The sequence below is a fragment of the Ixodes scapularis genome, unplaced genomic scaffold (genome assembly GCF_016920785.2).
Source record: "Ixodes scapularis isolate PalLabHiFi unplaced genomic scaffold, ASM1692078v2 PGA_scaffold8__174_contigs__length_109621045, whole genome shotgun sequence".
NCBI lineage: Eukaryota > Metazoa > Arthropoda > Arachnida > Ixodida > Ixodidae > Ixodes > Ixodes scapularis.
The window spans coordinates 47,633,953-47,648,172 of record NW_024609883.1 but is presented as its reverse complement, the minus strand read 5'-3'; the positions used below and the strand labels follow the sequence as shown (position 1 = coordinate 47,648,172).

Below are 14,220 nucleotides of genomic sequence, written 5' to 3'. Positions count from 1 at the left end.
CGTGGTTCGGACGTGTTCTTATTTCGACACGGTATACCGAGCACTCAACACAGTGGCGCGAAGAACGCTTCGAACGTACAAGTTTTGAGCGTGTACCAGAAGTCGGCGAAATTTCGGCGATGGAAATCGCTTTCCTTCTGAGTTTGCGGCTCGCGTTTTACAAAACCAGTTCTTCGCAATCTGGGTTCAAGGCTACGCCGATGCTTGGCTTCGATCGAGCACCTCTGGCGAGGAGAGACAGCCATTGGGGGGTGAGAGAGTGGCGGAACAAAAGGTGCACGGCTGCCCATGGGCAGCATCAGAGGCACAATAGGAGGCCCCGTCGGACCTCGGCAAATTCCGTCTCTTCCATGCCGCTGTCGGCATCCTTCTCCTCCTCAAGCAGAGCATCGACCGTCTGGCATGGGGCGTTCACATGTTATTACGCTGAAAAGCGCCTAAAACAAACGGAGGGGACGCTCGACAGTAGTAACCCAGGCAGCACACCATTGTTGGACCACCGTTGGCACAATGTTAGCCGAAAATGGTTCCAATATTGGTCTGACGTTGGCATTTTCGAAAACGCCACCCGATCCAATGGTGGTCCAACATTGGCGCATGTGTTGGGACACTGCTTTTCCAACGTTCTAGCCCACGTTGGACCAACGTCGTTTGCCCTTTTTTATCCAATATTGGCATAGAGGCTTCACCGCGTTGGCTGAATCAACATTGGCATCCAGCGCCTTACACAGTGGCTCTTTCAACATTGGCTTAAATTTTTAATTATAATGCAATTAAATGCAAAGGGGCAAGCGAGCTGGGCAATAATGATGAAAATAATCCCTGGAGAAGGGGAACAAGAGGGACAAGGGACAAACATAAATCTCCGAACACAGCTAGGTGACTGGTGAGCGACCGTAAAAATCCGCCTGGTCCGGGTATCGAACCCGGGACCTCTCCATTACAAGTGGAGCGCTCTACCAACTCAGCTAACCAGGGATTAGACGTCAGTAGAGGAAACGGGTTTTATCAGCTGCCACCAGTCTAACACCAACAAGGGTGAAGCTTGCAATTTAATGTTATAATTATAATGCAATTAAATGCAAAGGGGCAAGTGAGCTGGACAATAATGATGAAAATAATCCCTGGAGAAGGGGAACAAGAGGGACAAGGGACAAACATAAATCTCCGAACACGGCTAGGTAACTGGTGAGCGACCGAAAAAATCCGCCTGGTCCGGGTATCGAACCCGGGACCTCTCCATTACAAGTGGAGCGCTCTACCAACTCAGCTAACCAGGGATTAGACGTCAGTAGAGCAAACGGGTTTTATCAGCTGCCACCAGTCTAACACCAACAAGGGTGAAGCTTGCAATTTAATGTTATAATTATAATGCAATTAAATGCAAAGGGGCAAGCGAGCTGGACAATAATGATGAAAATAATCCCTGGAGAAGGGGAACAAGAGGGACAAGGGACAAACATAAATCTCCAAACACAGCTAGGTGACTGGTGAGCGACCGAAAAAATCCGCCTAATCCGGGTATCGAACCCGGGACCTCTCCATTGCAAGTGGAGCGCTCTACCAACTGAGCTAACCAGGGATTTGACGTCAGTACAGCAAACGGGTTTTATCAGCTGCCACCAGTCTAACCCCAACAAGGGCGAAGCTTGCAATTTAATGTTATAATTATAATGCTCGCTTGTTCCTTTGCATTTAATTGCATTATAATTATAACATTAAATTGCAAGCTTCACCCTTGTTGGTGTTAGACTGGTGGCAACTGATAAAACCCGTTTGCTCTACTGACGTCTAATCCCTGGTTAACTCAGTTGGTAGAGCGCTCCATTTGTAATGGAGAGGTCCCGGGTTCAATACCCGGACCAGGCGGATTTTTTCGGTCGCTCACCAGTCACCTAGCTGTGTTTGGAGTTTTAGGTTTGTCCCTTGTCCCTCTTGTTCCCCTTCTCCAGGGATTATTTTCATCATTGGCTTAAATATTGGCTATTCTAATATTGGCATCGAGTCTAATACACCGTCTATTTTTTGCATTCAATGTCTACGCCATTATTTGATGCCATTTTTCAGCCAGTGTTCTAACCAGCGTCACAAAAACAGTGCAGAGAACCAAGCAAGTCCCTTGCCCTTTTTCCTCAAGCACTGTTTTCTTTCTGATACTAAAATCTAATAAATGCAGCAATTTTACCATATTTGGACACTTTAGAAATCATTAAAGCATGGAAATGAATTTTCCATAACGTTTGATAGTTCATAATTTATTTAAATTGCATCAAAAGATTTTTAAAAAATGTGCAGACAGGGGGGTCTAGGCAGACTCGGCGGCAGGGTCGGCGGCAGGCTCGGTAGTGGACAAGGCGGAGGGCTGGGCGTAGGGCTGGGCAAAGGGATTCCACGCAGGGGCCTGGCCACAGGATTCTGAAAGAGACAGAAGCAAGGGTTTTGATTCAGGTGAAGGGTTTCATAGGCTCACAGTTCTCTCTTACGCTTGTCAATAATGAATATCAAAATAAAACATAGCTTTATTATTAATCGCCGCCCTTTAATTAACTATTTGATTAATCGGCTCAGTTGCACTTCAAGTATAAAATCTCGGAAAGGCCTACCGACTTTTTATGTTTACTTTTACATATTATAAACTTTCTTTTCCAGTGAATTATTTTTCGTTATTTTGTATGTAAAAAACTTAGTACTGCCTTCTAAAATAAATAGATGCGCAGGCAAGACATTGGGACCGGCTTGCTGGATTCAGTGTCTCAGCTAAGATTGTGTGGAAGAAAGCACTGTAAAGGCTCGGACGCGCGAGCGTCTTGAGCCGAGGTTTGAGTCCCGTTCAGCTCGTACGCTCGCTTTGACAGTGCTTTCTTTCCCCCCGTCTCAGCTGGGACGCTCTTTCTAGCAAGACGGCCCAGGCGTTTACTATTGTTTTGTTCGTACGACTTGTCCTTACTCAGAGCTCGATCGATCTAGATTAAAATGCTCATAGGGATTTAAAAAAATTCATCAAATAGTACGAAGGTTATTTCATAAATTGCTTATAGTTCTACTCTTGCAACATCATGGCGTCCCTCAACCTTTCATCTAGTTTTAAGAAGTCTTAAGAATTACAATCTCGCCATTTAAGCTCACACCGATATTTCTACGTTTGTTTGAAAAAAAAAAAAAACCTTTTTAAGATTTACGGTATTTGTGGCACGGAAATATGTAGTTATAAATGTATCCAAATTGCCTCTATAATATTTACAATTTCTAAATCCAACTGCTGGCTTCCCTCTTCAGCCACCAGTGTCAAACGCACTACAAAATTAACAGTTCAATAAATACCCTGTTATACGTAAGAACATGACAGTCCAACAGAACTTGATGCTTGAATCAATGAAGAATTTTTAAAAAATCACGCACATAAAATAGCTTGTCGTGTAAAGACAGTTACTGGCGATTACAATCGCAGAGCGCGGTGACATAACTGACACTCCACTCGCACCCAACAAGCCGAACCTTGGCAAATAAGGACTACGCAACTTTTTGTGGTATTTGGCTTTGGACATACCGGGAAGACTTTTTACTACAACACACGTCTACCGCCAAGAAGACAGCCATATTTTAACAAAAAAAATGCAATAAATATGACTTCGAACACAGAAATAACCAATCAGAACGTCTCTCACGGTCTATTAGAATAAAAAGCACTTACAAATAGCGCTGTACGGGGCGTTTCGGGCCGATCGCTGTGGATTACACGTTGAACTCGTTGGAGATTCCTGGCACAGAGTTCGACACGGTTCAAACTCAATAGATAGTGACAAAACGTACATTGCGTAGCAAGAATACCTATCCCGAATGGTCAGGAGGACCTCTCCCTGTCACTCACATGGAAGAGAAGGCGGTCCGTCGTGTCTTCAGTCCGTCAAAGCTAGTGGTCATATGTATGCCCACAACAAAAGAAGATCACCGGTGTGTAGGCGCTGCCGAAAGAATATCCATGGCCTTGGCAACCCGCATGTAGAAAGTCCCACTTGGCACTAAGACAAAATGCGCTGCTGGTTATCGGAACTCTAGAACCACCGTTCTTGCCGGTTCCAGTATATGGTAGCGGGGGTGGTTGAGATGCCGAGCCGCTTCGCCCGATAAAAACAGTTTGCTAAGCAATCAAATGCACTCAGACAACTTAGAAACGGACACCACGGTGTCTTGATATGCGCATGATTATCTTGCCAATCATTCTTGTTCCTTGAAGAAAAGAGCTATTTCTGCCACAAAAAGAAAAAGAAAAAGAAACAAGCATAAATTGCGGAGTGCATCTGCCCACTTGCAGTTCGCGGATGCGCGTGTTGGGAATTAATCCCCACCGTCTTCCAGTCGCTACCTTATCGTGTGGCCTTGGGCCACGCGATCCTACTTTCTGTGTGCGTGTGTTTCGCGAGCTGGACTCTATCGGCTCTAAGCCGAGAGTGTAGAGGATGCTAAGAAGCTCGGTGAACCAATCGCAGGTCTATATTTAATTACGTGATCACGCTTTCTCCCGCAACCACGCGCAGAGAGCGGTGCAGGTGATAACTCGTCCGGCCGGCGCGTAGCTCCCTCGGCACTGTCAGCTTAGGAATGCGCAGTGTCCTCCTCCCTTAAAGGAGTCATGAAACGCTTTTTCAACTTTTTTCTGTTTAGCTTTCCTTCTCAACTCATAAATCGCGCATTGTACCAAACAGTTCAAGAAGTCGGAAAGGGGGGAGTCCCCTCTTGCTCGGAATCTCGCTTGACTAGCCGGACACAGCCATTGTCCCCCTAGAAGATTAGCCCGTCGCTCAAAATTCCGACTAGTTGCTTTCCCCACCCCGTTCACCCCGAAGCTGACAGTGCTGTGGATGCTACGTGCTCGTTGGGCCAGTCACACATTTTCCACGTGATCATGCCCTCTCGCGCATACCGACCCGCAGAGAATGAGGTCAGGTGATGAAAGGGAGACGGCTGATTGGTCTGGCAAGCGCGTAGCTTCCACCGCAATGTCAGCTTAGGGGTAAAGGGATTAAGTGAGGTCCGGTGTCGTGTGACGTGCGCTTGGGCCCTGGTGACGCGCTGCGGGGGCCCGGTTATGGTGGCTAGTAGCCCGGTGACGCGCTGCGGGGTCCGCGGATGTATCACAGTGAAAAGGCGGAGAGTTTACGAAGGGAAGGAGGTACGAAATAGTCCGCTATGTTTTGCAAATTTTCGTAGCGAAAGTCAGGCTTCTGACTTTCTACCTTTGTTCTTTTGGCCCACTGAACGATGTGCTATTAGTAAAATCCCAATATAAATTGATTTACTCCAGCCTAAAATTCGTTTCATGGGTCCTTTAAGGACGCCGAGTCCTCTTCGCTCACAAAGGAGAGATTTGGAGAGATTAGTGACGGCGTGGGGATAACCGGAGGGGAACTGTTCTTTCAATATTATAATTATAACCTTAAAGGGATACTACAACGAAATTTCGGCGCTAATTTTTTGGTCTATATGTGTTCAAAAGAGCAGTATCACATGGAACATACCAATATCTTGTTAAAAAAGTAACGAAAAAGAATTTTAAAACGAATTAAACGATTAGCAAAGAGCACCTGGTGGATGTCGCTAACGCCTCGCTTGTAATGCCCGTCTGGGAACCTTGGCAGCTATACTCCGTTTCATCTTCAGTCCGAGCGTAGCGGACGCTAGGAGCCATCCCAGCCAATCCAGCGTGGAGAGAGTGTCATGTGACCTTGAGCTCCTTGCATCGCCTTGCCCAACCGGCAGGTCACGCGATTTTCTCCCGGCGCTGGATCGGCTGGGATAGCTCGTGGCGTCCACTGCGCTCGGACTGAAGGTGGAACGGAGCATAGTGACGGAGGTTGTCTCGCCTCCGGCCACGACAAGCGAAGAGGGGCAGGAGGAACTCCCCTCTTCCCGAGAATGCCTTTTGTGTGTCGCAGGAGTCGCTATTGTCCCCCTACAAGATTATAGAAGATTAAGCCGTCACTCAAATTTTGTACAAAAGCAGCCGCTTCGGTGGCTGGAACGACTAGACCATCCTCTCGACGTCAGCCTCGCCGTAGCTTTGCTCGTCTTGAGACGACCTACGTCACGATTGCGTTGGATGTCACGTGGTCTCCGCTGGGCCTTCTCCGAGCGCTTGCCAGAGTCTGCCGTTTATAACGAAAAATACAGCCACCAGGCTCAAAATACAAACGTGCGATTGTCATTTACGGATAGAGTGGATCATATTCAACCTACTTTCGAACACGACGGGAATATTTCAAATTTCGTTGAAGTATCCCTTTAAAACCTTAAATTTGCAAGCTTCACCCTTGTTGGTGTTAGACTGGTGGCAGCTGATAAAACCCGTTTGCTCTACTGACGTCTAACCCCTGGTTAGCTCAGTTGGTAGAGCGCTCCACCTGTAATGGAGAGGTCCCGGGTTCGATACCCGGACGAGGCGGATTTTTTCAGACGCTCACCAGTCACCTAGCTGTGTTTGTAGATTTATGTTTGTCCTTTGTCCCTCTTGTTCCCCTTCTCCAGGGATTATTTTCATCATTCTTGTCCAGCTCGCTTGCACCTTTGCATTTAATTGCATTATAATTATACCCTTTCTCGCCCTTTCTGAAGCCGTTCCGAGGCCGACGGCGCGACCCTCCCCTGCACACTTCTCTCTCTCGACTTCTTTCGTTTGTCTCTGCTGGTATTTGCTATCCGGGTTTCCAAAAAAACAATGTAGTAGAGATTGCTCAGACATGATAACTCTACAGCAAGAGGAAGAAAAGGGACTGACAGACACAAAGCTCCGAAGTCAGCTCGGAGCATAATGTCAAAATTAAAAAGAGACAGTGATAAATCAGATGCGAAAAAAAGGGGCTAGACTCTAAACCAAGAACAACATCCGGCTAGACAATCCGGCTAGACTCTAAATCAAGACCAACATTGTCGTCTGCTAATCAATGCCTTGGCGCCATGTAGGAGGCATTAGGGCTCTTATTCTGGTATTAGTACACTGTTAGCAAAAAGAACATGCCCAGACGTGTAACCCGTTGTCCCATAGCGGACACGTCATAACGTGTTCGTTATACACGCAGCCATGTGTGTTATTTTTCTACACATCAGGTGCCGTGTAAGCTTGACACGATACACCGTGTTTTTCTTCCGCTAAACACGGCTGAGCGTGTTGGCTGAGCGTGCTCTGAGGGGTGCTCCTTTTAAAACATGGCGGCCTGCAGCCGAGAAGAGAATAGGCGAGAGACGAGCCTAGGTACAAGTAGTCACAAGTGCCAGGACAGCAAGTTTCTTGTAATGCAAGATTGAAGGCGAGCGAATGGAATCTCGAACAGACACAGGTTAAAACGTCACCTTACTAGACATTCAAACTCGGCATGGCCTCGGGAAACCAGAGCTTGGAGAAGCTCGTCACAAACTGCAAAGTTTTAACGAGGACACGATCAAGATCAAGGGGCAAGGTGAACTTCAAAGTTCGATTTCAAGGAAAGGAGTACAGTTTCGAGGCAATCTTTACCAACACAAGGCTTGTCAAAATGTTCGGGAGAATCTGGGTGAGAGCACTCAAAGTGGATCCCAATAACCTTTTCGTGGCGCTTGTGGGCGCAAAAGAAAGCCTCAACACATTGAACTTAGTATGCAGAACTCTGCATAAATGAGCCTGCCATGCGCACGAGGATTAAGGCTGCACATAAGTTCAAAAAGAACGTCATCCCCAAGTGCATGCGGTCACGACCACTACCGTTAGCATTACGCTAAGCGGTGGAGTCTGGCTTGAAGAAGCTAGTTTAAAATAGAGTTACGACTCCAGTGGAAACAGTGCGGTTGGCCACTTCGATGGTTGTTGTTCCGAAGCACAGCGGATCCGTGAGGGTATCTGGAGATTTCAGCGTGAATGTCAATCCTCATTTGAATATCGCTCAGTACCCGCTTCCACGACTTCGAGAACTTTTCTCGAAGCTCAAAGGAGGAGAGACGTCCTCGAAACTGGATCTGTCGGAGGCATACATACAGACGGAGTTGGATGAGAACACATAGAAATATTTCGTTATCAACGCACACAAGGGATTGTTCCAGTTCAACCAAATTCAATCTAGGATATCATCAGCGCCGGGCGTTTTTTCCGCGGACCATGGGACAAGTAACTTCTGGTCTGGAAAATGTGGCATTTTGTGAGGCGAAGGAATATGTCTATCTCAAAAGAAAAAGAAAATTAGTACTGAACATGCCAGATCCAACTAACCTTCATGATCTACGAGTGTTTCTGGGCATGGCACAATATTAGTGAAGTATTTGGCCGGGTTAGCAGAACTTTGCGCACCGCTGATCATACTGCTCAAAAGGGTGTTTTTTTGGAAGTGGAGCTTGCCCTTTGTGGAAGCATTTGAGTTCATAAAATCTCATTTGACATCCATGTAGACTCTCGTTCACTTTGATTCAAGTGGGACATTCTACCTGGCAGCTGATACGTCATCGGTTGGCGTTAGAGCTGTCATCTTCCACAAAAGTGGTCAATTGCACATACATCTAAAACGTTAACATCATCAAAAAACAATATACCAAGATTGATCGAGCTCTCGCAAGTATTTTTGGTGTAAAAACCTTTCACCAATATCTTTAGGCTAGAACGTTTGCCCTGTACACCGATCACAAGCCATCGACAGTTATTTTGAACCAGAGAATGGAATTCCTATGACGGCTGCCAAAAGACTTCAGCGATGGGCCTGGGTCCTGCAAGGGTACTCTACGAAATTAAATACACGCCAACATTCAAGTTTGGAAATGCGGATGGTTTGTCAAGACTGCCTGAAGGAGCTGTGCCCAAGTTGGCGCTGAAGTAAAACATGGAGTGGCCAATGTTGTGAGCTTGATTTTTTTCAGACAAATTGACGAACGTTCAAGAAAATATGACTCAACTTCTAGTCAGTGCATCACACATCGCTGTAGAGACAACTGAGGACAAAACACTGTCGTAGGTCTACCGCTGCGTGATGCAGGAATGTCCGCCGGTTGAACGAAACGCCGTAACATATCCATTCTCATCCAGGCAGTCAGAACTCACCGAGGTAAACGACTATTTAGTTTGAGGTATGCGCACATTTCCTCCAAGGTTTCAACATTGAGTGTTCGACCAAGTTCATGAAGGATATCTGGACAATTGAAATGACGATGTTTGCCCGTTCTTATATCTGGTACCCGAACACGGACAAGGATATTGAGGCAAAAAGTCGGTCCTGCGAAGCATGAGCTTCAGTTCCCGATCGGAAGAGGAAAGTTCCCGTACATCAGTGGAAAGTCCCAAAGCGACATTGGAATAGAATTCTTACTGATTTTGCGAAATACCAGAACACCGTGTATCTGGTGGTAATAGACGCCTACAACAGTGGCCTGAAGTCACTCTTATAACGTCGACACGAGCAGGAGCAATGGTCGATACGCTCAAGGACATGTTTTGTCGTCATGAACTGCCAAACCAGGTGGTCGGGGCAATGGCCCAGTGTGCAGTAGCGTCACGTTCAAGGGCTTTCTAGAGCAGTAGGGCATCCAGCATATTCTAGCACCGCCTTACCATCCCCACTTAAACGGATTGGCCGATGATTTTGTCACAACGCTGAAGGCTGCCTTACGAAAATCCAAGAAAAGTAAAGAAAAGAAAGGCCTGGAGAGAGTTCCTTCGGAAGTATAGTGAAACGACACACTCCACAACCGCACAGCCTCCGTGCGAGATGCTAAACAAACGACACTATAGTACGACATTGAACTTGATCAAGACGGATGTGTCGGCCGAACAGTTCCGTGGTCACACTTCTCAAAAGACCAACTACAATAAAAAATTTTGCTTTGGGAAAACTATCGTTTTGTAATTACGTAACTTGGATTCATTTTTATGAGTTTTTCGTGGGTGAAATTTTAAAGGGAAAATATCTATGAGCTTGTATTTCTTTTATTTTTGTTATTTTTCATGCTCAAGAACTAAAATTTTGGACAAAGTATGGAAATCTAAAAAACAGTTTTGTGTTTATGTGGCTTTTTTGTCATTAACGATAGTATAATACAAAAATATAGCTTCATAGCTATCTGCTCTGAACTGTCCTAAAGCAATATAACACATGAAAACGACAAATTTGTAAGTAATTTCAGAATGATATTTTTCCTACACAGACACGCCCACTTCCTTCGAACATTTGCAATTTGTTTTGTACTTCACTCAGGTTAACAAAATTTGGCACAGATGTTTTCCAGAGCAACAGAAACAAGCCCTGTAAATGTCCTTTAAATCAGTCAGGTGGATAAAATATTAACTGTTTTGGTTAGTTTTCCTTCTGAACCTTAAAATATTTTACAATCTGACAAACACACAAAAAAAAAATAGCTTTAAGCGCGAGACACATGCGCGAAAAATCCATCCGATCCGACGTCCGATCCGGCAATACGACTTCAGGCGTCGGATCGGCGATCCGACGTGCGTCCAACGCGCCAGATAGTTTCGCACGGCGGACGGATTGTCGGATGCGTCCAGCCAATGACAGCACAGCTAGCGCGAATGTCATGATGACGTACTGGCTCTGGCGGGACGAACAAGAGAACGGGACGGGCGACGGGAAGCCGAACGCGTGGATCCCGCTGACCCATTCGAAAAAGATGGCTCCGGCAAAGTATGCACGCGCTAGCGAGAACGAGCTCCTAACTTCGTTCGTGCGAGCTAAACCGTCAATCTAGGACCAGAGATCTATGAACACGGACCTCCGCTGGAGTGCTTGGATCCCCTGGGCGGAGCCGAACGGATCGTCGTGTCGCATGCAAGGTCGGAAGCATATGTCTCAAACTGTCGCGTACGACGATTCGGAGCGGCGTTCGGACTGTCGGATCGGACGTCGGATCGGACGATTCTGCCGTCCTTGTGTCTCGCGCTTTATACGTGATTATGCACAAGGCTCGAGTAATGTGCAGATATCCCGCTAGGTATGTAGATAATGTAGCACTGCAGTGGCAGTACACAAAAGCAAAAGTTGGAAAAAGCTGGCTTCTAATCGCCGGGACCAACAAAGCATACTATATTTCGTTTTACATTTAGTCTAACAGCAGCCAAAGCTATGATCCAATAGAAGAAAGACGACTAGCGCCATGACGAAGCACTTTTGTCTCTGCTTGATTGGCATCATTAGATCGCAGCGTTAGCTACGGTCGGACTTAATGTGAAGTGGAGTATAGGACAGTGCCTGCGCAATCTCCTGTTTCTTCAAAGGTCAGTACAGGAGCCTCCAAGACCGCTGCACAATACAGTAAAAAAGGTTGTGAGTGCAGAGCAGAGTGAAAAGTGCAGTCCATTATATTTGGTTTCACCACAAGTCCGGACGCAGTCGACGCCACGAGCCGAAGGGATCAGTCAAACAACGTCAAAAACGCAACGTCATGGCGTTCGTCATGTTTCTGTACGTCTTGTATCCTAGTCAAATCAATCATGTAGATGGGAGGTCAAGTGACTTGCGCTTTTAGTGCGTGTTTTCTTGGTTCTTTGCGCTCGTGACTTTGACTATGCTCAGACATATAATGAAACGAAGTATACACCAACTCATCTCTCTGACGTCACGCTGCTGCGGTGGCGCTGCTGTCGGCACTGCGCATGCGCAGAAGCTTGGCCTCACGCGAATCTGGTTTCTGCTCATGCGCAATGCCCACGCCCGTTGTGGGCAAACGCGGGCTTGTTTGTAAACAGTGCGTCGGTCTACAGGCAATATGAGTTTTGCCCCAACATATTGCCTCAGGGTCCACAACGGTTCCATTGTAGCCAAGTGCTGCAAATTATCTCTTCTGGAACTATTCTTAAAGTTCGAATATCAGTGCTGCGTAGTTTCTTAGGCTGGTACCTTTTTATTGGGCTTCTTGTCGGGCTGGAAGCCGACCTCTGACAAACTGGCCGGCGGCCGGACGAGCACACATACCTCAATGAAATAATTTTCAATCCCCAACTGCAAATGCGAGCACAAACAGCGCCTTCTGCAGCCATAATCTGGGCAGGGGAGCCTCCAAAACGCGTTTGACTGGAAAGAACGCCAACCTCATTTGTATATAGATCTGGTATGTTCTAGACACGTTATTTTGAATCTGAATTAATACAGCTATACTCCGCTCCACTTTAAAGGCCTGTTCACACATGCAGTGGAGCGCTACAAGAATATCCCTGACCTCGCACAAAGCGCGTGCTGTCGGGACCGTTCACCAACTTTTTGTCACACCGTCAAAACTGTTGCTCATGGCAGATGATAAGTAGCTGACGACATATGAGCAGCGCTACATCAGCGCTTCGCTGCGTCTGAGAGCAGGCCTTAAGAGTGAGCGTAGCAGAAGCTACAAGAGCGAGCACTGGGCTTCCAACGTTCTTGCCAAGCTCGCGCGCTCGTGCGGTGCAAGCACCGTTCAGGCCCACATGCTCGCGCCTGTAGCTTCGGCCTCGCATGCACTTAAAGTGAAACGTAGTAAATGACCAGCTGTGACTGCTTGAATCCGGTTTCTTGGCAGATATCTGGACACCTGCCACCCTCCCAAAGCGACAATACAAGTTCTCAAACGTCAAAGCTACGTTGACAGAAGATTGGCTTCATGCAATCCGTACTGTAAGTATTGCAGCACAGAAACGGTTTTCTTCATTGTGACGAAAAAACCTCTACACAGGCATCCCGGTAGGGAAACATTCTGCGACGTGGAGCAACTGGCATGTTTGAGTGGCACCAAAACGTTATCAGAATACGATGACTCCCAGTGGAGAAGACTTCTTCCGCCTGCGGCGTAAATGCGCTGCAGTCAAGCAGTAGTCTAATACTCTAAACACGTGTACTGTGTGGTGAAGCATGCTGTCATCATGCTGTCATCAAGGCGCCGACGTCCGAATGCCACTAAGTTGGACGTTGAACTCATCGAGACGCCCAAAGTCTCGAGGCAAGCACAGAGTGATCTGCAGAGTAAGTACTGATTGGTGCAGGTGCTTCCCAGTCCATGGCAGAGGCAATGCTCGAGTACTTCGATCATAAGTTGCGTCTTCAGAGAAACGTACTGTGTCATCGAGCCACTGATATTCGGCGACAACTTGTCTTGAGTATGAAATCCCTCGAACACCAAAGTCCTTGACATCTGCTCCACGCATCACTTGTAGCGTAAGTACTACGGCATGGTGGTACTTTCTATCTTACGGAACAGAAGGAACGTTCGAGTACCAGGAACACAAGTACTCTGCAGAGAAATATGCTTGGTCATGGGGTCACTGGTGTCCATGAGAGGCGCGGTGCGACTAGTGTCAGGAGTTTTGCTACCGTCCTTCGATAGCCACATGTGGTCCCATATGGATGGAATCTCACGGCGCTGGCGCGCTGCGGGACTCGACGGAATGTGGTCTCGTGGTCTTGGTTGTCTATAACGGGCACCATACATGTCTTATTCACAGGTGGCCCAGGTCGAGCGCGTGGTGCAGGGCGGCCAGGTCAGAATGGCTGCTCACTCGCCAGAACGGGAAGCCCAGCTGCAAGGGAGACAAAAATAAACCGCAATGAAGTCCATCTTAAATTCGTTGTATGGTGACTACCTGAACGGGACGTTAGCCCATCCTGAAGTATATTTGATGACTTCGTCATACAAAGACAAAAAAAAAAAACAGGGTTGGGCAGAAATACTCAAAAATGTATCTGGGAATACAAATACTGGGCTACATTAAAATAGTAGCTAAAATACTGATACTGAAATATGTCTGTAGAAGTGTATCGCGATACGTATCGGAAATACATTTCAAATAGAGGCAAAAATCTTTGGAAATACAAATACAGGAATACATTTTAGGGAGGGCAGAAATACAAATACAGAAATACTGATACTGCAATACATTTTTCGAATTTGTTTGAGACGCGAAATGAGATAAAGCTTGAAGTTGGAAGTGGAAGTTTTTGATCCCGAAATTACTTTCCCGTACGCTTGGCACTTTGCCTTGAAGGTAGTCGTTCCGGACGACGAGGAGTCTTCAATGGGCTCAAAAACACGTTCCATTAAGGACTGACTGCGGTCCCTTCCCTGGCATTCTGTTGTCTGATGAAGGATGCGAAAAGACTTCGACCTCTAAATAAATTCCAAGTCATCCAAAATCCCATCAAAACGTCACCACGCCCCTGTCCAATAAGGCCGCCCCTGTCAACATTGATCACATGACGTCAGGGTGGAATGAGCTGGTATCCTTGATCTGTAAGT

The 14,220-nt window shown here is 46.7% G+C and overlaps 1 protein-coding gene and 1 non-coding gene across 3 annotated transcripts in view; both read right to left on the bottom strand.

The window, feature by feature from the left end:
* Positions 1-1,509: 1,509 nt before the first annotated feature.
* On the bottom strand, positions 1,510-1,582 carry Trnaa-ugc. Its single transcript has one exon. It is a non-coding gene; the product is annotated as a tRNA-Ala (tRNA).
* Positions 1,583-11,842: 10,260 nt separating this feature from the next.
* LOC8043810 (eyes absent homolog 1) overlaps positions 11,843-14,220 on the bottom strand; it is a 169,318-nt gene continuing 166,940 nt past the window's right edge. For both annotated transcript variants that reach the window (XM_042286624.1, XM_040207622.3), the window contains one exon: positions 11,843-13,504. In XM_042286624.1, the coding sequence (XP_042142558.1) occupies positions 13,424-13,504 (81 nt within the window). In that variant the 3' untranslated portion in view covers positions 11,843-13,423. The remainder of the gene's footprint in view (positions 13,505-14,220) is intronic.